We start from the raw sequence: 24,704 nt of genomic DNA on the forward strand, positions 1-24,704 counted from the left end.
CATCCAGAACGTAGCATTACTTCTGGTGATATGGCACTCTCAATGAAAAAGAAAGAACGTTTGATTGCACCGCCCTTCATTATTTCTTGAGATATAGCAGCCACAAGTGACGACAAAAACCATTCTATAGCTCAGCCTCCGTTTGAGCTATCGACACCAAAATTGAATCAGCGCCTGCACTTGTTAGGGGCAACATATGAACTAAATTTTATGTGATTCCGCCTGTTACTTCCTGGGCAATAGCAGACGCCAGGGTTGGGTCGTTAATGAACGAACGGGTCAAAAAGAACGAATCCTCAAGATGAACCGAGCCGTTCATTCACTTAAAATAAACAACTCTTCTTTTTAGCGGTGAGTAGTTTGGAACATTGTGTTGATGCACTTGTGATGAAATCTCAGCTTTTTTTCGGTAATTGCTGGATTGCTTTCCTACATCACAAAGAACATCCTTTTCAGTGCGCAAAATGTAAGCTAATGAATGTCAAGAAATCCGACTTTTGTCGAATGTGTTTAAATCCACAAGCTCACGTTTTGTGCATTGAAAAAGCATTCCTTGTAATGCCAAAACAGGTGTCTGCAGTGTTCCTGCACATTTGTGCGCTTAACGTCATTTTATTTTTTAAGAAGAAGTATTTTTATGCTTCAAAAAACCATTTAATAATATAAAAAAGCATAACAAACTTCATCATTCTCATTTGCAGTTTTCCAATGCATCTATCAGTAAAGTTTTATGAAACTTGTTTGGGCTACGAGCAAAATATTTGGACATTGGTTTATAGTTCACATGAAAGCCTTTAAGCTAGAGTAGTTTCCTCTGTACAATCTACGAATATTGAGAAAATCAGACGTGACAGGACTTAGTCATGATAATTTGAGTTATTTATTGACCAGTTAAAGAAAAAAGTTAAATATATTTCTTGAAATCTTTGAAGTATTTTTTAATGCCGTTAAGAGTTAAGAAATGCTATTCAAGTTCAAAATTCATTTTTTTATGTCCATTGTCTATGGTGAAGAACAAATGAAAAAGAAGTTTAAATTGTAAAACAGGGTTGGGTTTTGGATTGTCTAAAACTGGTTCAGGAGAGGACAGGTGTTTTTTACCGTCCAAAACTGTCTAAAACTGTCCAAAACTATGATAAAGTTAAAGGGATGTAATCTAATCAAGTCGTATTGACTGCAATTTTCGTAATGCACAAATATAGACATAACCGAGGTTTAATTAATGAGTTTTTTCTAATATTTTTTTCTAAAATGTTATTTAAAAAAATATTTTACTTAAAAAATTGGCAATAACTACTACGTGAAAACTTCTTTATGTAACAGTTGGTAGAGTTATGAGAGGAAATTTACAACACTACCACTACCAAGACAACTATAATTCCAATTCCGTTTGTGATTGAAAGGAATATTATTACATGTGCAATATTTAGGTGAAAAAAAAAGCCTAATTTTTTAAATGATTTTTGCAAATAAGTTTTACATCATGTTTTAACGAAAATTATTTTTTAAATCATAGATTAAAGAACAAGAAATTGATGATTAAACACTAATATTGTAAAACTTGTGTTATTCTTTTTTTAGTTCATATTTTTTAATACATTCTGAAACAACAAAAAATTGTAACTTACTGCATTTAAGTCAATTATTGCACTGTATTTTGAACACTTTTGTTTGCACACATGCATAAATGTCGAAAAATTTGGTTTGTGGAGGAAAAAAAAACTCCTGCATACAAATTGAAATTTTTAATGAAGAGTTTAACTTCTACATAACTAGATTAAAATCAGCTGCATAAATAAACTACATATATATTTATACTTGAATGTTCACATTGAATGAATCTATTAAATAGTCAAAAAAATAATTTTTACACATTTTGTTCTGTTTTTGATATTTTCTCACAAAATATAGTTTCTCAAGAAATAGTTTTAGACGCTTTCGGACACAAGGGCTTTGAACAGGATGATAAAAACTTGCCAACCCTGCTTTCATTTGCACACATGCATAAACATAGGGAAATTCGGTTGCTATTATCAAAAGAAAAAAAAAACCTAGTGGGAAGAAATTTAAATTTTGATCAAGAATTCAACTTCAGTGACTCTAGATTCAAATTAGCTGCATAAATAAGTTGAATGTTCTCCATTGAATAAATGTTCAATATAAAAAATTACTTTGATTCATTTTATTCTGTTTTTTGATGCTTTCTCACAGAATGCAATTTTTCTAAAAATACAGTTTTGGACACAAGGGTTTTGGGCAGGAACCAAAACCCTTGTCCAAAACCTTGCCAACCCTGTTGTAAAAGTAAAAAAGTTTCAAAAAAACCCGTTGGGTACAACCCAATTGGGTCCAATCCGGCCAACCCTGGTGCGCATGGTTTTTTTTCCCCAATAAAACAGTAATCAAATTTATCGACATTTTTATGCATGTGAAAATGAAAATGTTCAAAATATAATGCAATAAATGACTAAAATGCAATAAGTGACAATTTGGAACTGAAGGGAGGAAAAATACAAATATATTTGAAAGTCTTGGCACAGCTTTGTGAAGTTTTTCTTCTCTTGGCTATCTTGCCATTTCAGGATCTAAAACTGAATTACCGCCTAACTACTTTAGGAAAATGCCAATAATTTGTTTCAAAAAATTGTGAAGCTACTATAGTTTTTTAATATGTAGTTACAGAATGTATTATATTGAAAATATGAACAAAAAAAAGAATTCTTAAAATTTTTGTGCATTTATTTAACCATCAATTTATTGTTCTCTAATTTACAAAGATTTAAAAAAGGATTTTCGTTAAAACATCATGTAAAACTTACATGCAGAAACCATCAAAAAAACTAAGCTTTTTTCTTTCTCGGCGCCTAAATATTGCACATTTTATGACATTCCTTTGAGTTATGTATGGAACTGAAATGAGTTAGTTGTCTAGGTAGTGTTTGGAATTCCCTTTCATTACTATACCAACTGTTACAAAAGGAAGTTTTTATGTAATCGAGTTATTGGCAATTTTTTTTAAGCAGAATGTTTTTAATGAACATTTCAAAGAAAAATATTATCAAAATCTCATTAATTACAAGTTATTTATATTTATGCATTACAAATACTATCAAATACTGATTGATTAAATTACTCCTCTTTAGCTTTAGTATACTTTTGACAGTTTAAAACACTTTCGGACAGTTTCGGACAGTAAAAACCACCTGTCCTGTCCAAAACCAAAACCCGCCGGCTGAGCTACCGGTATATTTGTTGTTACTTTTTTCGTTGCATGGTCTCTTTATTGATAACACTGTAATCATATGTGCAGTGCTGTAGCTGGAAATGTTTAATATTTTAATTTTTTGACATGCTGAAATGGAATCTGTGATTTCTGGAATGGAAAACAAATCTTACCGTTCAGCAACTGAGAAGTGTCTGACAAAATCAACTGTAATTGCTTTTTGCATCAAAACCTGAATAAAGCTTCCTTTTATTCATTTTTCACAGCCATTATTTCTTACATTCAGATAAATTTAGTTATTTTTTCTTCAAAGAATATTACTAATCCAATGAAACATTTCAACTGTATGTGAGTATGTCGTGCAGAGAAATCACCTGCCAGTTTTTTAAATGAACGAAGTCGTTCAAATGAGCGGATCAAAAGAATGAACGATCTCTGATGAACAAATCATTAAAAGGAACGACATTCTAGCAGGAACGCACTACTCAAAAAACATTCTGAGTTGATCGACCCCCTTGGATTAATTCGTGCCAAAAACGAATGGACACAAGTTTACATAGGGGCATCAAATTTGGTTGAATTTTATGCGGTTGTTTTTGCTGTAGAACGGCCAAAACACCGACCACACACCTACAGACACACGAACACACTCACAAAGAGACAGACATATTTTGGGAAATGGTCGAAATGGACTCAGCACACCTCAAAACGTTCGAATCTGTCATAGTTTGAAAATTTGCACAAACCAATACCTTTTTTTTTCTATATATTAGATAAAGTGGGAAGTTTGCTTTCACTACGGATTGTATCCACTTTTGGAAAAAAAAGTTTTTTTTTTCCGTTTTCAGAACTACTAACTTCTTTCTTCTCGAAGTGGTTTGTATCTACTGTTGTAATAGGCGGTAATTGTTTTTATCACCTAAACGGAGTATATCCATCCCCTTATTTCTCGCCAGGTCTTCTACAGCAAAGTGGAACCTATCCCTTATTTGCCAGTACCCACTCCATTCACTTTCATATCAAAAGGGCACATATCCAAATTTAAATTTGCCGCTTCCAATTCAAATGTAGTTCACAAATAAAATAGCGGAGCGAAGCACCGACTGAGCATTTCCAATCAAGCGTGATGTTAAGAGATCGCAGTACCTTGCGCCTTGTGCAAGTCTCTTATATTGTTACCAGTCCAGCCACTTCAAGAAATTCTTAAATGACAACACAGTGCTTGAGAAAAACACAAGAGATTTATTTACAATTATGTACAGGAAATGTAGTTAACAACTGCTAAATTATTCTCAGCAATTAGGCAAATGTCAACTAACACCATAAAGCCAGCGGTAACACACGTATTCACATCGAAATATGCAAGAAACACAGCACTACACACTCTCCATCGCACAGCTCAGTCAAGACTTTCTTTGAACACTTCGCCATGGCTATTTATAAATTCCTGGAGAGTTTCGAATATTCCATTGAGAAATTTCGATTGCGTTCTACCAATATTTTCTTTTTATTCCCTTCAGAAATCAGATCAGGGGACCATATACGTCATTCGAATGTAAGGGGGTTGTGTACTCATTACAAGAAACAATTTACCGGTTAAGTTACTACGATAATTTCAGATGAAAGTTGATGGAACAACAGCCAAAATTAGCCAGACTGCATCAAATTAATCATAGAAACAATTACTATTTACAAGATTTGTAACAAGATGTTAGGCAAGTACGACCTTAAATGATGATTACTGCATTAATATTACGTAATGAATATTACTATTGGTATAAGTTTTGATAAAAATTGTGATTAGTTGTGATAAAAGTTGTGATCTCTATTAATACCTACAACGTTTTTATTTGAATCGGCTTGGGTGGTTTTATTGGTCATACTTAATTGGATTGAAGGTCCTTTTTTTTTTTTTGAATGTTCAGTCAAAAGAATAAAGTAGGAAGGAGTAAAGTAGAGTAATTTGTATATATATATATATATATATATATATATATATATATATATATATATATATATATATATGTATTAAAAAATGTTGAACATTTTGTTTCAGTTTTAAAGTTATTTCTGAACAAAATGCGTGTTTTTTTTTTTTTTTTTTTTGCAAAAGAGATGATATCTACTGTTTTATACTAGGAGAATATATTCAAACCCCTAATGCAGAATAATATAAAATTTGTGACATGCCTCGCAGAACAGATGCCTGAGCTGCAGAACAATTCTGTTCAAATGTGTGAGGAAAACTTAGACAAATTTTCTGTGAAATTTCTGCTGACATCCGCAGTTTCTGCAGAAATATCATATTATTCTAAATCTGAGAAGATCCTGATTTTTCTAGCGTTTTTGGTTCCCCTTTTCCTTATTTTTCCCAATCGATCTTCATCCACTGCAATTTCCTCCATCGAAGTATGTTTTGGAAACATGCCAACATTGAAGCACGTCCATTGCCGAAAATTGCGTGTCTTGTTTGAGATTTTAACCTTCATACATCCTGAAAATATTTCAAATTATTAAAAAGTTTTAAAGTGTTTTTTTATGTGCTGCCCTAATTTGACTCAATTTATTCATTATTTTAGTTATTTTGTTCATTTATTAACGTTATTTTAATTGCTCCTTCATGCTATGTAAAATAAACCAAAAAAAAAAAAAAAAAACCGCGGTTCGACACCTAAGTTGGGATTTTTGTATCTTTGCTCTTTCTGTGCGTTTTAGAAGGCATATAAAATATTTTAATAGAGTCTCAATCGGTTAAGGTTCCACAGAAATGCGTAGCAACAGTAGAGTTTTAAAAACTGAGAAATAAAAGAAAGGAAATCTCCTGCATTAAACGATTTTGATTTAGGGCACCCGATTTGTGGAAAAGGTCAGGTTGGTTTCTTGTGTATACAACGCTTGAAGTACTTGCAGAACAATTTTGGTTAAATGATTTTACGTCGCAGAACATCACCAAGTATTCTGATTTGTAGTCCAAAACAAAATTGGTAATTTAGGTCTGATAAAATGAAGGAAAAATTCCTAGACCTATGCCAATAGTCACTTGTTGCGAATTGCCACTACCAAAACATTGTGGGAAATTCGAAATTCAAACAGTTAGTGTTTCTGCGTAAAACGTGTTTTTTCTTTTTTCAAAAAAAAAAAAATTATAAAACTGGATATAATCCGTTTGGAAAGTAAACTCTTTAAGTAAAAAGGACTGCTAACTCTCTTCGATTTTTTTTTTTTTTTTTGTAAAATCCTCACTGGAAAGGGAACCATCCTTTTCGGCTGTCTTTTGGACTACTGTTTGATGTGTTAGCGAGTCACGATTCCGCTGTCCATCCTAAGAACCCTGTGTTTGCTCTGTTTCAGGGGGGTGGCCGTGGAGCAGATGGGGAGCTGCCATCGATGTCCAAGCGTCAATCCCAAGATGGCGAAGGACAACCTCCCAGGTAAGTTGTCCGTGGATGAAGTGATATTGTGCTGTCGTTCATTCAGAACGGGAAGGGAAGTCTTCCCTATTGTGTCACATTTGGAGATGTAACAATTATGGAAATTTTAAAGTGGTGGTTACAGCAAAAAAAAAAAGGAAGTTTGAGGAAAAATTGAATTTTTTGTCAATTAATAAGTCACATTCTAAGGGATTAATTACTTTAATATCATCAGGTGGTTTAGAAATTCCGAAGGCTTTCCTCAATCCAAATTGTTATTCAGTGTTTCATCTCCACTCCCTGTCGAAGCCAGTCTTGCGTCAATTTCATATTTGCTTTCCATTTGATTATTTAGGGTTTTCTTATAAGTCAAATCATAAACTGACATTTTTGCACCCCACGGTGAATATCCAGGCTTTTAATATGTTCCTTGTTCAAAACGAATAGTCGCTGAAGTGCTACGTTTTTTAAAGTGAAACACGGAAACATCATTTTGTAAAAAAAAAAAAAACTGTTTATTAGCCACTGCATCACCATCTATCATCATTATCTGCTATCTACCAGAGATATGGGTCAATCCACTGGTTATTGGGTTAAAACTTAAAACTACCAAAATATCCCCAAGCAGGCAATCGCTGCTTTCAAATGTACATGGAAGCAAATTACCACCCCTCATACCATGACGGGCGACTTTCTACTGAGGTTAAATAATACAATTGGGGGATTATTTTATGCTTCAGCGGAACTGTTGACATAGTTTAATGTTATGGGGCATTAGTTTAAGCTTTAAATTCTTTGCACGGGTATCGCCGTGAAGGTACAGCTATTATGTATATATAAGGTGAAAAATTAAATGCCCGCCGAATCCCCCCGCCCAATTGAAAAAAACCATCGGTTAGCCATGCCACTGGTTAGTTGTGTAACTTCAAATTCTCTGAACCCCAGCAAATCTGATTTTGGACCCTCTACTAAAAATCGTATTCATGTAAATTTGAAGCACAATTTTTCGATTTTGTTGGCCTTCTTTGTAAATTTTGTGAAATTGAAGTTTTAAAAATGCGATTGTTAGCCATTCTTAAATTTCCTTTTTGCAACTTCGATTTATAAGGAATTGGCCCCGGAATTTTTGAGATTAGAAGTTCCAAAAAGAGTAGTTTTAAGTTGCCTGCAAAAAACGTTTAATCTTAAAACAAAGTAGCTACTCCATTTCTTTTCTTTAAGTTGGGAGGTCAAGAGTTGATTCGAATTTCCCACCTAATGTCAGGGACCCTCTTTACTGAATAGGCCAGCTAGGCCATGACCTAGAACCCCGGCCATTCGGGGGGCCCCCAAATGGCGAAAACTATTTTAGCAAGTGGCAAAATATGCATCGTATGGCTATAAGAGAGCCCGGAGAAAGTGTTTGGCCAACGACCTCTGATATCTTGCTCGGGGGCCCTAGACCAATAGGTTCAGGGGCCCAGAATCAATATAAGCATTTAAAACTAAGTTTGATTTTCGGAAAAAGTTAATAAAATTGAACGTAAACAAAGCTCAAAAAATTTTCAGACCTCTTCCCATTCGCCCCCTTCCACCCCCCAAAGATAGATCCTACACAAAAACTTCTTTTAACTGGCTTTGGTACGGTCAGGACTGTTTCTTTCCTTTCCTCTTCATTCAGGAAATTTCCCTTCTTTCCGTGGCCAGTGATGGTCTAGTGAGGGCATGGGGTACTCTGTACCGAGCCAAGGTTTGGCTTTCGCTCAAGGAAGTTGGATCGTGGGTTCCCCTTCTCTCTACTTGGGGCCTATTTAATGAATAGGCCGACTAAACAGTGACCTTGAGCCCCTGCTATTTAGGATCCCGAAATGGCAAAAATTGTAATATTTTGCTACATGAGGGCCCCGAAAATGCGTTTGGCCAAGGGCCCCCGATATCTTAATCGGAGGCCCTAAATTAATAGGTTCTGGGATTCTAGGTGCCTCACTGTGTCCCTAAGGTTCATAAATTTAATGAATTCCTCAACTTTTTTTTAACGCTCTTATGTTTAAGCTTTTCAAGCCAAGTTTGATTCACGGAAAAATTTAATAAAATGGAATGAAAACAAAGCTCAAACACATTTTTTGGCCCCTTGCGACTCCGGGGCCCCCGGATTGCGGGGCCTTGCGGTATGTACTCACGCCACTGCCACTCGTACATGTGACGTATTTTCCAACCCCAATAACGTTCCCCCACCTTTTAGTTCTCATAAGCCGTGAAGGACGAATGCAAACTTAAAGGGGGTATCTTTGTATATTAATAGGCAAGCTATTTTCTTTCGGTACCGATTCCTCCTCTGTTCGTCAACCGATTTCCTTCATTCTTTCTTTGTTCGGTAGCTATTGCCGAGTTTTAGTGTCATCAATAACAAATTTTGAAATCGAACGCTAATTAACTGAGGTATTAATAAACAATGCATTTTCGTCCTAAATGGCTCTTTCTACGCGAATGGATGGTCCAGTATTTTCGAATTTTAATGGTTGGAAAGGTCTTTAAAAAATACTCCTAACGAAAAAATTGTCCGGGCGCCCAAGGTCCAACAACCGAAATCCATTAGAAAAAAGTTATAACCGTTTTTTAGTTATCGAAACTCAAAAATTTTAATTTTATCTATTTTCCATTGTTGAAATTCATTGTTGGAAGCGTGAAACATTAAGTTTTAATTCATATTTTACACCACTTTTTCTACATGAAAAATGCATTTTAGTGCTTTAAGCTTGTTATGGTTAAAAAGCTCGTGAAAACTACTTCTAAAAACGTTTATCCCCCGTTTACGGCAAAAAACGAAAACCCGCCAAGATGACTAGAAAATAAACTAGAAGCAATTAAAAGATAGTGAATATTCATTTTTATTTGATTTTTCATGCGACTTAGCGTGAAGAAATTGCTAGATAATATTATGTGTTGCTATTTCTCGCTTGACCATAAAGAAATGCAATTCTTGCATTTTTTAAAAAAATTATTGAGGTTTTTTGTGTAACTATGGGCATTAAAAATATTTTCATTTTGATTATGTTTTCGGGATTTAAATATTTAATTAAATCATTTTACGGAGTGAGGGAGGGAGGACTTTCAGTTTCGACGAAATTATCTTCTCAAAATAATACCTGCATTTGATATCGCCAGCAACAAATCTCAAGGTGAAACTTTTGATGAAATTGGCGTATTATTACGACGTTGAATGCTTTCGCATGGACAATTCTGTTACCTTGAGTAGAATTCGTTTATTTGACTGTTGAAAATTTTATATTTCTAACGGCAACGGCCATGCCTACTTTTACAAAGAATATTGCTTATACAGAAGTTTTACGTATAAAAGGAGTTTTACGGTTTCATTTCATTCAGGAAGACTTCCATAATCGTGAAATGGGCGAACTTTATCCATTAGTGTAAAACTTTTGGCCCCAAAATGCCAGCTCGAGAAATATTTCTCTTTTTCATTCGTAAAAAAAAGAGTAGAGAAATGTCTATTTGCAAGGAACTGACTACGAATAAAGACCCTGTTTAAGGTGGGGTTCATTAAATTAACCATTCGTGACAAGGGGGAGGAAATAAATGACCAGACATGTGATTTTTCAGTAATTTTACTGAAATCAGTATTTTTTGAGACAGCAAAATACTGGACGTATAATAAAGGAAGGAGCAGTCGAAGTTAAATTCAACATGTTCCAGTTAATTGCATGCATCGAATTAAAATAGTCTACTCTGCTGACACAAAAATACATGGGAGAGCTTTCAGTTGTAGTAAAATATACTAACAGTGTTGTGTTAGTTCGCACAGCCAAGCAATTTCAGTATTTTTCATGCTGTTTGGGTCACACGTCTGAATGACATGAGGGACATACAATGGAGAAAATGTGACATCAAGCCTTTTTTTTTTTTGATAAGAAAGTTTATTAAAACTTATTAATTTAAAGTTCATTGAAACTTAGTCACGAAATGGAGAGGGGTCAAAAATTTTCAAAAGTGCATTAGTCAGAAATTTCCTAAACCGTAAACATATCACAAAAACGATTTTTTTTAAATAAAATTGCACTATTATTATCATGTCCAGTGTTTTTCAATGGACAAGTTTTAATGTAGCAAGTACCATTCGTTCATTTGTCTGTTTGAAATTTTATATTTCTAATGGAAGAGGTCAAGGCAACTTACTCAATAGTATTAAACTTTTTAGAAGAAATATTGTTCATGAAGAAGTTTTACGTATAGTCTGAGTTTTGCAGCATCATTTCATTCGGGAAGATTTTGATAATTGGGAAATGGGAGCTCTTCATTTATCGGCGTCAAATTTTTGGCACCGATTGCAGCGCGAGAAATGTTTTTTCTTTGCATACGTAAACAAAGAGTAGGGAAATATATATTTGCATGCGGTTACCACAAAACAGGGGCTGTCCAAGAATGTAGTCCCACTTTAAGGTGGGGTTCACGAAATAGTAAAAGTTTGTGACAAGGGAGAGGACAGAAATGACAAGAGGGACATACAATGGAGAAAATGTGACATTAAGCTTTTTTTTTTTTGATAAGAAAGTTTATGACATGTGGCAAAGGAAACAGGGAGCATGGTGAAGTGTGAAACTTTGTGACAAAGGGGAGAGAGGTCAAAAATTTCTAAAAGTGCATTAGTCAGTTATTTCCTAAACCGTAAACATATCACAAAAGCCATTTTTTTTAATAAAATTGCACTATTATTATCATGTCCAGTGTTTTTGAATGAACAGTTGCCACGAGTAGAGTTCGTTCATTTGTTACTTGGAAATTTATATTTCTAACGACAAAGAAGCAACTTACTCAGTAATAGTAGACGTTTTATAAGTAATATTGTTCACACAGAAGTTTTTCGTATAAACTGAGTTTTGATGCTTCATTTCATACGGGAAAATTTCCAAAATTGTATTATTAACGATTTTTACCCATTGACGGCCATTTTTTTGTTTCCAATGCCAGCGCAAAATTTTTTTTTCCTTTGCATACGTAAACAAAGAGTCAGGAAGAATCTATTTGCATAGGGTTAGCACAAAGCAACACGGTATCCAAAATAAAATGAATCAAGCCAGGAATTGGACGACCACTTCTCAATGGGGCTGTTTTCTTCAGTCAAAAGTACTACTTTTAGTCACTGAAATTGATAGAATAAGTAAAAGAAATAACATGGGGCCAGAAAAAACTTTTGTTTTCTCGACGGTTATTTTTTATTAATATTTCAAACGTTCAATTTTGGAAATAAAGCGTGATCTTTATGACGTTACAAGGGATGTACTTTGGCACGCTACTCCATTGCCGTGCTTAATGTTTACGCTCTGCTGTCGACCGCCTTTCCACGCTGTGACCATTTGCGCCGTGCGCTAATGGCATCAGCGAATGGCATTTCATCACTTTTGATGCCATGTGCAGAAGCGTAAAAACTGAATTTCAATCTGCGCACCAACTAAAATAATTGCTAAAAAATATTAATTTTTTTAAAATTATTTAAAAAATGGCTAAAATCCATGTTTCTAAACTTGCTTTTTCAGAAAAAACACTTTAAAAGTTTCGAAAACGACACCATTACCGAAATAACCCCTCTCATTGATATATTTTGAGATTGACGGACAAAAAGCAAAATTGGAAAAAATTACCTTTCGTCATTGCGTGTACGTATAAAAATTGTCTGTTTTCGGATATGCAGTAAACGAAAGTAAAAGTAGAAATAAAAATGTTGGGAATAGTTAAATTCATACAAGGTTTCTCAAATATTCATTCGTGAACAGGGTGGAATTTCGACCACTGGGCGAACACTAGTGGGTAGAAAGAGGTGAAGATCTCATACATTAAAGTGTTCTTATAATGTTTGGAAAACAGTTCATCGATGCAGTTTTCTTCGCATGCGTACTAGGGATGCGCCGGATAGCGATGATACCGGACATCCTGCTCTTTGTCTGCCGGATTCGGATATCCGGCTCTACAGTTGTTTTTAGTAAAACATTGCATCTTTATTCATTTTTACGAAATGCTGTTTCAGAATAAGGAATCGAGCTTTTTCACAAATCATTTCCTCAAAAACAAATTAAATGCATTTAAAAATAATTTTTAAAACCTTTTTATTTTCATGTAGGGTGTGTACGAGTCGTTCTGCACATTCAATGAAACACTAAAAGAGCAGAGCCCCAGATCGTATAGTAGGGCACAAACTTTAAACGAAAAATATATCTGCGTATAAACAACCCTAGTTTCAACTTATGTTGTTGTTGAAACTGAAGGTAGATAATTTAAATAGAATATTCTCCATGTTTTGTGTTCATGTTTAGTGACCGACGTCGTTAAATCATTAATGTTTATGCAAATGAACCTTGTTTCCAGTTTTTACCACCATTGCTCTTGGTGTGGCCACAGAGTGTTGTTCAATGTGTAAAGCTGCCGGTGTTGTGGCGGTCAGAGACTTTTGCTTCACTTTCCCACACGAGCACGTGTAAACTGTAACGATGTTTTCAATATGCTCATCTTTACTAATAATAAAGCTGAAAGTCTCTCTGTCCGGAGGATGTCTGGATGTCTGTAGGATGTCTGTGACGCGCATAGTGCCTAGACCGTTCGGCCGATTTTCATGAAATTTGGCACAAAGTTAGTATGTAGCATGGGGGTGTGCACCTCGAAGCGATGTTTCGAAAATTCGATTTTGTTCTTTTTCTATTCTAATTTTAAGCCCATTTTTCACAGAAATTTAATCAAATGGGAAAGGATTTGTTCTGAAAATTATCTTTCTTCTTTTCTTTACTTCTTTATCTTTCTTCTTTTCTTTTCTTCTTTACTAATAATAAAGCTGAAAGTCTTTCTGTATGGATATTTGGATCTCTGTGACTCGCATACCGCCTAGACCGTTAAGCCGATTTTCATGAAATTTGACACAAAATTAGTTTGCAGCATGGGGGTGTGCACCTCGAAGCGATGTTTCGAAAATTCGATGTGGTTCTTTTCCTATTCCAATTTTAAGAACGAAATTATCAGAAGATGGACGAGTCAATGACGAAATTATCATAACGTGGAACCGTCACATGGGCACGAGCCAATTGGCGAGAAAATTCACCATACATTGTTTGTAAATATACAGGCGAACCAAAGGACCTTTCAATTTTTCTATTACGGGCAAAGCCCTGCGGGTACCACTAGTAATAAATATAGTTTGGTCGAAATCGTGTGCTGTCTAGCAACCTTCAATCCAGTAAAATTCATGATGAAGTAGGAATTTAGGACATTGAATTCAAATGTCCCGTACCTGCAACAAGTTAAATATGTTTAGATTTAATAATTATCTTTCATTTATTTTGGAGGTTTTCTAGTTCAGACATCATTGAGATAAGATTTCATGGGATCAGAAGTGGGAAAGTGATCGAAATTTCTCCCGCTTTCAGTTTGAACAGAACGTGAATCTCTCTTTCTCTCTTCCAGGAGACGCCGGCCGGAGGACGAAGGTGCGTCGGAGACGGACAAGTACGGGCGGACCGCGTTGCATCGTGCAGCAATGGACGAAGACACGGAGAGGATCAGGGAGCTGCTGGAAGGAGGATGGAACACGAGGGCGAGGGATCTGAATGGAATGACGCCCCTCCACCTGGCCCTGTTGTATGAGAAGGAGGCCGCGGCGGAGTTGCTGGCGGACGCGGACTGCATCACGGATGTGGTGGATTTCTACAAGCGCACCCCTCTGCATCTCGCTGCCGAGTGTGGGTTCGTGAATGTCGTCCGTATCCTGCTCGCGGGAGGGGCGAATGCAAGTGCGAAAGACAGAAGTGAAAGCACGCCCCTCCATTTTGCCGTGATCTCTAGGATGGAGGCCGCGGCGGAGGTGCTGCTGGAGGCCGCCGCCGAATGCGACGGGCCGGACATGGAAGGCCGCACCCCCCTGCACTACGCTGTGAGAGAAGGTCTCCCGCGGATAGTTCAATCTTTGCTGTCGAGGGGTGCGCGTTTCAAGCTTAAAGACGAAGATGGACTCTGTCCCCTGTACAGGGCCCTGATGCGTGGACACGACGGAGCGGCGAGAGTGCTCCTGGCGACGTACGCCTGGATGAATATCGAGGTACATTGGGAAGAGATGCAGCTCTCGAAGGATGACGAGGAGCGCGGCGTCCGGCTGCTCTCCGAGTGCGAGGCCGACATGAGGGTGGCCCTGACGGAGGGGTCCCGCCTCTCCCTCCGCGACCTCGCCCGCCGTCACCCCTCCCGCCTGGCCCGGCGCCTCTCCGACGAGGCGATCCGGCGGCTCTCCGACCGGGACCTCCTGGCGCGGGACTTCCCGCTCTTCGGCGACCTCCTCCTCGTCCGGCTGGGGGAGGTCCGGGAGAGGAGGGCCCTGGAGGACCGCTTCCTGCGCTGCTTCCCCCTCCTCTGCCGGCCCCTGCCCCCCACCTGCACCGACGTCCTCCTCGCGTGCCTGGCGGACGACGACCTGAGGCACTTCGCCCGAGCGGCGGAGCTCTAGTCCCCGGCGAAAAAGAAAATAAAGATCAGGACTTGAACTGTATGAATCTTTTGTTTTTGAATGTGCCCGAGATAGTTGACTGAACTTTATCTGCTGTTTTCGTAAACAAACCCATTTGTCTTGTCAAGATGATTATTCTGAGACACCTTTCAAATAGCTTTGTACATCATGTGCGAAATGCTTTGTGTGTATGAATCACGTAATAAAAGGAATATTCAAGCCATTGATAAATTCTCTTTGTACCCTATTGGCACGAAAGAAATAGAGTGAGCCGAAAATTTTAACCCAGCTTAAAAACTCAGAAAGACATCAAAATGGCTCGATGCGTAATCGGGGGATATTCCGATAATTGGGGATCTGGTGCGGTGGTCTCATTTTCGGGGTGAATATTTTTTTTTTTTTTTTTTGTAAGATGCCTCTCGCGCTGGCAGTGGAACTGAGAATGGACGCCAATGAAGAAAGACCGCCAGATTCCCAATGATCGAAATCTTCCCCGGAATATTATTCTGCGTACAATTCGCCCCCCCCCCCCAAAAAAAAAAATTGAAAATCGCATTTTTTGGACTTACGTCGCTATTGCTCTGAGGTACAGATTTAAAAATACAATTTTTTTTATTTTGGGTTTGTACTTGCAGCTTTGGCAACTGAAGTCTATTTATTACTGGGAAATGACAAAAATGAACTTATAATTTAATGCATAATGTATGTAAACAATGATGTTAAGAAGCATGCATCCATTTAGCCAAAAAGAAAACTAGGAGCTGCGAAGAATCACTTTCAATGCAAAAAATGTTGATAAATGGCTGACCACACAGAAGAGAGCGTTTGTCCGGTGTCTCATCGTCCATAAGCTCGCATTTTTATGCATTGGAAAGCAGTTTCCTTTCACCTCCATACATGCAACAATGTACGTACATTCATATGAGTGCAATCATTTACATTTTCCAACATTGCTTATGTTTATACTTTGATTGAGAAATAAAAAACATTTGAGCTCTGTTCCTTTCAGTTTTGTACTCGAAATCGAAGGGTGCTTATAGAAAAGAGCTCGTTTAACATCTACTGTGAAACACAAAAATGCTAAATAGAAGAGGTTATTTTTTTTACTGAAAATGAATACTTTTTTAACTTTGTAGCTTTTAGTTATATTTTACAATCAGAAATAAAAATAAAATAGAAAAAGTAAGGTCTTAAATTTATTCTGATCAGTGCTATACCCCATGAATTAAGATGAATCTTTGAGGGCACCATTCATTCCTCTATGAACTCATTTAGATCAGCAAGTCGTTTTATCTGGGGTTCCTGGGAAAAAATCATACCTTACAATCTTTTCAACATTTTGCTCACAAATTGATATTGAAAACAGTGGTGTTCCCATAGGTTTTCTCCATATACGCTGTATACCCTCAAACATTTTTTAGACACATAGCGTATACCCTCAAGCTTCATAAATTTTCATATTATAACATACTATGTATATGATCACATACACAAATTTAGCGTAATGGATTTCTGGAAGTATACCCTCAGAAAAATCGATGGGAATATCACTGATTAAAAGTCCTTTCCATGGTACGAGACGGTACATAAAGAATAGTTTTGTCAGCAGGTTTTATTCCACAAATACAATTAAAACAAATAAGCAATGTTCGTTTCAGTATCAAAAGTAAAGATTTATCGTAGGTATATAAAACAGAAAATTAATATTACTAGTGTAGAAAAAAAACTTTTTTTTTGTTATACGGACCTGATTTTTACGTAAAATGATGCGCTGAATTCAAATATGCAAACAGTTTTTCGCCATCACCCACAGATTTTGTGTAACACTGGGCAGAAGTTTGAAAGAAATGCGCAAATTCAATGCAAAGAAATGCGCAAGATGATTATTCTGAGACACCTTTCAAATGACTTTGTCTATCGTGTGCAAAATGCTTTGTGTGTATCAATCACGTAATAAAAAAGAATATTCTAGCCATTGATAAATTCTCTTTTATTGTACCCTATTGGCACGAAAGAAGTAGAGTGAGCCGAAAATATTGACCCTGCTAAAAAACAGAATGACGTTCACATGGCTCGATGCGTCATCGGGGAATATTTCGATAATTGGGAATCTGTCTCGGCCGTCTCATTTTTTGGGGTAAATATTTTTATTTCGGTAAGATACTTCTGGCACTGGAGCCAAAAAATGGACGCCAATGCAGAAAGATCGCCAGATCCCCAACTGTTGAAATCTTCCCCGGAATATGCTTCTGCGTGCAATTCACCAAAAAAATTGAAAATCGCATTTTTTGGACTTACGTCGGTCTTGCTCTGAGGTACAGATTTAAAATTACTACTTTTATATCTTGGGTATTTGTACTTGCAGCTTTTTCAACCGAAGTCTGTTTATTATTGGGCAGTGCCTGAAATGACAAAAAAAAAAAGCTTATAATTTAATGCATTAGTTATCTTACTAATGTATGTAAACAATGATGTTGAAAAGCATGCATCCATTTAGCCGAAAAGAAAACTGTTTCGGAGCTGCTAAGAATCTGTTGAATGCAAAAATGTGGGTAAATGGCTGTGAAGACTTGACGGCACAGAAGAGAGCGTTTGTCGGGTGTCTCTTCGTCCATAGGCTCGCATTTTTATGCATTGGAAAGCGGTTTCCTTTCGCCTCCACACAATGCAATGATGTACGTTCATTCACATGTGAGCAGTCATTTACATTTTCCAACATTGTTTATGTTTATACTTAGCTCAAATGTTTTTATTCGTTTATCTATGTCAATTTGAAGATTCACTGTGACAAGAAACATGACATTTCATGTAAAACCTGTGTCAGTTTTTTTAAGCCCCCATAGAAAAAAAATTTTTTTTTCTTTGAGTCATATACTTTTCCTTTTAGTTTTGCACTAAAAAATCGGACGGTGAATATAAAAAAGAACATTACTGTGAAGCACAAAAATGCTAAATAGAAGAGTTGATTTTTTTAAATGAAAATGAATCCACTTTTTTAACTTTGTAGCCTTTGATTTTATTTTACAATCAGAAGTAAAAATAAAATAAGTAAGGTCTTAAATTTATTCTGAACAGTGCTATACCCTATGAATCAAGATGAATATTTGATTGCATCATTCATTCGTCTATGAACTCTGATCGGCAAGTCGTTTTATTTGGGGTCCTGGGAAAAAGTCATACCTTACGATCTTTTCAAAATTTTGCTCACAAATTGATATTAAAAGCAGTGGTATTCCCATCTCCATATACGCTGTATACTCTCAAACATTTTTTAGACACGGCGTACACCCTGAAACTTCATAAACTTTCATATTATGACATACTATGTATATGATCACATACACAAATTGTGCGTAATGGATTACTGGAAGTATACCCTCAGAAAAATTGGTGGGAATATCACTGATTAAAAGTCCTTTCCGTGGGAAGAAACGTTACATTCAGAATAGTTTTGTCAGCAGGTTTTATTCCACAAATACAAATAAGGAATGTTCGTTTCAGTATCAAAAGTAAAGATTTATCGTAGGTTAAACACAGAAAATTGAAAATTAATAATTTAAAAAAAAAGTCCTTACATTTCCGTGAAGGACTTGCACAAAGTGAAAATTCTTTCCAAGTAATGAAATCTACAAAGTTCAACGAAACTAAATAATTGGTTAGCTACATATCAAGTAATAAATGTGAATGCAAACAGTAAAAAATGACCGGTTTTAGAAACATAGTAAGTTTTGGTGTTACGGCAAGGGACAAGTGCCAAATGACACAGATAATGGGACTTGGACTTTCAGAAAATACCAAATTTTAAGTACAAAGTTTACTGCATAAGGGCATAAAAGTATCAACAAACACAGCCCGATCATTCTGATATTGGACGTAGGGCAAATTTCTATTTCAGGACCCCCTCCCCTAGAGCCCGACTAAGATTTTTGAAGAAACGGGGCACAAAAATCCTTTTGCACCCCCACCCATTCCCGCTCATTCTATATAAGGAAGCAATAAAATATGTCGATACTAACGTATTAACAGAGTCGTGCTAAATTTGGTGGAGCCTCATATCACAATATACAGTCGAAGCTAGATAACTCAAAGTTTCTATCGGGTTCCAAACTCTTGAGAACGTTGTGGGAACTTCTCCTAACTCGAATGTTTTAGCCGGTCCCTTGGGACTTCGAGTTGTCGAGAGTTGACTGTAGTATATACATTTAGTATACGATAATTATAATAGCTGTGGTTAAACCGTAAATATCAAAGTTTTCGATGATGTAACTTTTTATTGTAAATACAGACTAAACGAGTTGTTTTGGGATTTGCAAAAGAGATCAAATTTTTAAGGGAAATTTTTATCATCAAATAAAGTTTTTTTTTTCTTGGCCTTAGCATTTTCAAAAATATCAAAGACAACATTCTACTCATTGAAATCATTATTTAAGCATAATAATGGTAAGGATGACAGCTTTCCTTGCTGCAAAAAAGATCGCAAAGGAGATTTCATTCTTTTTAACGATGAAAATGATCGTTCAGCAGTGCAATTGGATATTGGCAATGCTAAAGAAAATGCGTATAATCGTCTCAACATTTGGAAACCCTAAAGAGAGGATTAACTAGTAATTGTTTCAAAATGTCCGTAGTACAGTGGCTAGAAGGGATAGTGTGCCGTTCGCCATTGTTCTGCGACGTTTTTTCTGTACCCGAAACCAAGCCTACCACTCGATGGCGCTCCATCCAACAGCGAGGTAAACTTCAATGGTTTTAACAGTGGCTAGAAGGGATAGTGTGCCGTTCGCTATTGTTCTTTGGTGCTTTTTTTTTTTTTTTTTTTGGTACTCGAAACCAAGCCTATCTAGTTTTATGATATTATGATGTTAACCTATTAGGTGATAGAAATGTCAAGGAATTATCGACAAAGGCAGTAACATACCAAGGGATTGACATGGTTGGCTCTCGCCAGGGGCATAGCAGACCGAAGGGGGGGGGGGCATTTCGACTAATATTTAAAAAAGAAAAAAAAAAGATTTTCTTTTTTTTTTTTTTTTGAAATTTAAAAAAATTGATTATACAAGTAGAAAAATACTTTTACAAAAAAAAAAAAAAAACCTTGCAAGAAAAGATCTAGAGGGAAAAATGAAACAATCCTTAATACTAATAAAATAATAATAATAATAAGAGAATTTTACCCCTGTCGTGAAATTCTATTCCAATTCATTATGCATACAATTTGTCTGGAAGCGGTGGTGGAGGGAGTTCTATGCGGAATGATTCCCTTTTTTTTTTCGGGGAAGGGCGATATTTGGCGCTACTTTTATTTAGTCTGTATTTGAATGGTCGTGTTTTTTAGTCAATTTCAGAGTAGCCATGCTTTTTTTTTGCTTTAATAACTATAAAAGCATTTTAAAAATGCTTTGATTATTATTTTTTTTAATTAATGTTTTTTCTTTTCTTTAGTAAATGTGTAAATTATGTTTATTGTACATTCTCCTAGTGGTTTGAAGCAAACTCTATTAAAAGTTAAAGGTGTTTAGAAAATAATAATAGATACATTGCTGTAAACCGAACGAACAATGTTTATTCGCATTTGGCTCAAGAATGTACATTACTTATATTTATTAACGCGTTGAAAATGTTATTAGTTTTATTAAATTTATGTGAAACGATGTGGGGAGAACTAAAATTTTTTTCCGAATGCAATCCCAAGTATATCCTGACTGTTCTATCATCAAATTATCAGACTTTTGAACTGAAATAAAATTCAGGAATAATGATCACTGTAAGGTGCCGCCCTCAAACTCGCCCTCTGTTGAAATTAGAGAGATATTCAAAAATTGAGAGATTTTTTAAAAAACCTTTTTATTCAATTTAACAGGGGTGAAAAAATCGCGAGAAAGTCCCGCATCGAAATATTTTTTGAGTGAGATTTCCTATAAAATTGCGCGATTCTTACGCGCTATCCAGGGCAAACTAAGCCCTGGCCTAAGGCCCACCAAATGGTTGAAGTTGTTTCAACCGATGGCTAAATTAGTAAGGTTTGCAAACATGAGGATTCCAAAAAAAAAAAAAGCTGCGGCCTAGCCCCTCCCCCCCCCCCATAATCGGGCCTTGGCTCTATCCGGAACCCTGCATCTTAACGACAGCAATCTATTTATTGCTCCAAATTTTTCTATAGAAAAGATGACCGAATGATAAAAAAAAAAAATTAAATACGAATATTTTCTGCATCTCCTTCTTTTAGTGCTGAAAAAAATCAAAAAATGCGAAAAATAAGGGAGTAAATGAATCTTTACTTTCGCTCCGATATACTCACAGCTACCTCGCTATCGATATTAGCGCCACCTCTTGGATGGCTTAGTTTCGTATTCAGTTTTTTCGCGCCGAAAGGCACACTAGGTATTCTAGTCACTGTAGTCCGTAGCAGTGGCGGCTCGTGCCTTAATTTAGTGGGTGGGCCAGCAGTTATGTTTATGAGTCATTCTTCAAAAAGTAACTTTTCTGTCACAGGGCTTTTACAGTAAAAACTTTAGGGAACAATTCATTTAACAATGGTTTTTAATTTCATCAAAAATATATCTCTTTAAATCTGCTAACAATTTTTTAATAATATTTTTTATTTTAGAAAATTTTTGGTTCACAACATGTGAATTCTCACCTCCATGGCATGTCACACAACTTGTTTGACTGTTTTTGTTGCTTAATAACGTGTTTAATTAAAAGTATATACTTATTTATTTATTGTTCCTTTCACAAGTTTCTCAAATACTGATTGTTTAAGCATATTTAATTTTTTAATATTGATTTTTAGTTTGTTTTAGTAGGACAAGGGGTCATAGTAAATTCTCACCTCTGTTACTTAAACACAAAATGCCATCCCTCATTAACACGTGGCAGTAATGACATCAAATTTTATTTTCCATGATACAAGGGAGTCCCCTTGCTTATTTTAGCCATAGTTGAAGTTGTGAGATTTTTGTCGAAAAACAAAAAGATAGATTTTGCTTCAAAAACTTGGTATGGTTATTCTGACTTCTCACCTCCGTGAACTTGAATTTCAGGGATGTAAATTTATGTAAAAAAAAAAAAGTGAACTTGTTTTCATATGCTTAACATGGGCAGACTGTAGCAACAAAGAAAAAATTATTTCCCATGAAAAATGTATCAATTAGGTTTATATTAATGGAAAGATCCCCACCTCCGTGACAGACCATATCAATGTCATTATTTCTGAGGTGAAAATAACTGATGGGGGGGGGAATACATCAATAATAGGCATTCTACCAAAATTATAAATTTCCAGTATATCCTCAAATCTACTAAATACTATTTTTTAACATACATTTGAAACTACTAATTAAGCCGTACTTTAATTAAGAGAGCTTAATATTACATTCCCACTAATCATTAAAACAGCTGATTATTTGCACAACTAACAAAATTATTACTTTGATATTAAATTGACCTCAATTTTTAAATATTAAAAGTTTTTTTCTTTTTTATTTCTTGAACAAGGCATTTTTTTTTTTTACTTATGAGTAAAATAATTGAAACTTAGCTGGGCCATTGTTTCTGGTTACTTCTAGAAGATAACACTTTCATGTAAGAATGGAAAAAAAAAAAGAAAACAAAAGGCTTCGAAATTGAAAAATATTTGCGTTTCTTACCACTAAAAACACCCCCGCAAAAAATGGAATTGCTAGGTGAATTAAATTATTTTCAGGACAGGCATAAAAAGGTATGCAACAATATTTACAAAAATACTTTAATTACAGTACAAGCATCTGGACTTAACAATTCAAGCAACCTTAAAACTAAAACATGGATAACTAACAAATCGCGTCTAAACGGTCTGTCTGAACAACAACAAAAATCTATATATATAATTCTCTTACGTGCCGGCAAATGAAGGGGTGAATTTCTAAACCTCTGTTGGCAACACTTCGCCGATAAATCATGTAAACAAACTTCTACGTTGTTTTGAAATCTTGAATCACAGAATACTCAACGAACTTTTTTTTTTTTTTTGAGATGAGTTTGAGTCTTTCTTTGAGCTTTTCTTTGCTGATTAAGGTTGAAATGGGCCACAGCCCGACTCAAACTCATCTCAAAAAAAAAAAAAGTTCGTTGAGTATTCTGTGATTCAAGATTTCAAAACAACGTAGAAGTTTGTTTACATGATTTATCGGCGAAGTGTTGCCAACAGAGGTTTAGAAATTCACCCCTTCATTTGCCGGCACGTAAGAGAGAGCAAGATCTTTTGAAGCAGTGTCAGTTGTGGCTCCCAAACGGGACATTTTTAATTGTGTATATGAGGAAGTTTTCTCAGATTAGAATATATAAGAGTGTAAATATGTAAATATATAAGAGTGTAAATAATGTAAATACATCCCTCGGGGGAGCCTGTAACCCCTAGAGGGCGCGTCCCCAGGTGGCGGATAGGGGAATGCCTTCATTGGTTTTCCAATGGGTGGTAGAAGGGAAATAAAATACCTTCCGCGGACCAACAGGTAGAAGTGCAATCTCTCCAAAGCAATGACAGACACTTTTGTATCTATAATGGTAAAGTTGTGCACATTGCCAAGGCAGTCATCTTACATACAGCAAAGTTAAACTGTCGAAAATCTGGCTAAAGCAGACAAATTAACATTATGAACGTAATTTTCATATTGGTTAAATGGATGGTGACCTAAATGCAATTACCAACTTTAATTTTTACGGAAAATTTTAGCTAGGCTAATGTATTGGCATACAGCGAGCGAGCGAAGCGAGCATGGATCGCGAAGCGATCCACAGGGAACTGCGTAAGCAGTTCCGGGGGTTGGCGAGCGATAGCCCCCTAGTAATATAAAAGAAATGAACAGAATATTTCTGTTGCTGCATTTTTTACTTATCGACTTCCAAATTTAACTTTTGTTTTATCATCATCATTAAATAATTTTGAGTAAGAGTGGCTGAAAAATTAATTACGGTCACACATGTACCCTTAACAAAATATTTAATCGACTAGTTATGGGCACAATAGTTTGAAAGGATCTTAAATATTTTAATTAATGACAAAATTATACCTATATGATAGAAAAAAAGTTAAGGTACACGTACCAATAGAACTAGTAAAAAAATTTACGGACGGCTGAAGTCCCCCCCCCCTCCTTTTTAAAAAGTAATAATAATAATAAATGAATAAGTAAATACATAAATAAAACTTTATTAAATAACTGTTATACAAATAATTTAAATGTTAAGACAAGAAGTAACTATGGTAAAAAAATGGACATAAGTAAAAAAAAAAGTTGCTGAGAAATCATAGAAAATTATGAAAATTAATCTCAAAACTGACGTAAAAGATTTAGTGTTCAATAATATTATCATTAGGTATTTTAAAGTTTTCTTTTTTTTTTTATTTTATTATTTTTTTCGTGGGCGACCAAAAAATCTGAGGACCAGTCATTTTTTTTTTTTTTTGGGCGGTGCGGTCAGACTACCGGACTGCTCTACTATTCGAAAGTCCTTACACAGAAATTGAGAATAAGCATCTCCAACCCCAAAAACAAATAGTTATGTATCCGTTGTAACACAAATGCACTGAATCTCATGAAACCGGCAATTTCCATGC

At 35.7% G+C, this 24,704-nt stretch overlaps 1 protein-coding gene across 1 annotated transcript in view; it reads left to right on the forward strand.

The window, feature by feature from the left end:
* LOC129232409 (serine/threonine-protein phosphatase 6 regulatory ankyrin repeat subunit A-like) overlaps positions 1-15,400 on the forward strand; it is a 145,687-nt gene extending 130,287 nt beyond the window's left edge. The window contains exons 11-12 of the mRNA XM_054866554.1: positions 6,575-6,654; positions 14,074-15,400. Of these exons, the coding sequence (XP_054722529.1) occupies positions 6,575-6,654; positions 14,074-15,106 (1,113 nt within the window). The 3' untranslated portion in view covers positions 15,107-15,400. The remainder of the gene's footprint in view (positions 1-6,574; positions 6,655-14,073) is intronic.
* Positions 15,401-24,704: the final 9,304 nt, after the last annotated feature.

This window comes from Uloborus diversus, unplaced genomic scaffold (genome assembly GCF_026930045.1).
Source record: "Uloborus diversus isolate 005 unplaced genomic scaffold, Udiv.v.3.1 scaffold_12, whole genome shotgun sequence".
NCBI lineage: Eukaryota > Metazoa > Arthropoda > Arachnida > Araneae > Uloboridae > Uloborus > Uloborus diversus.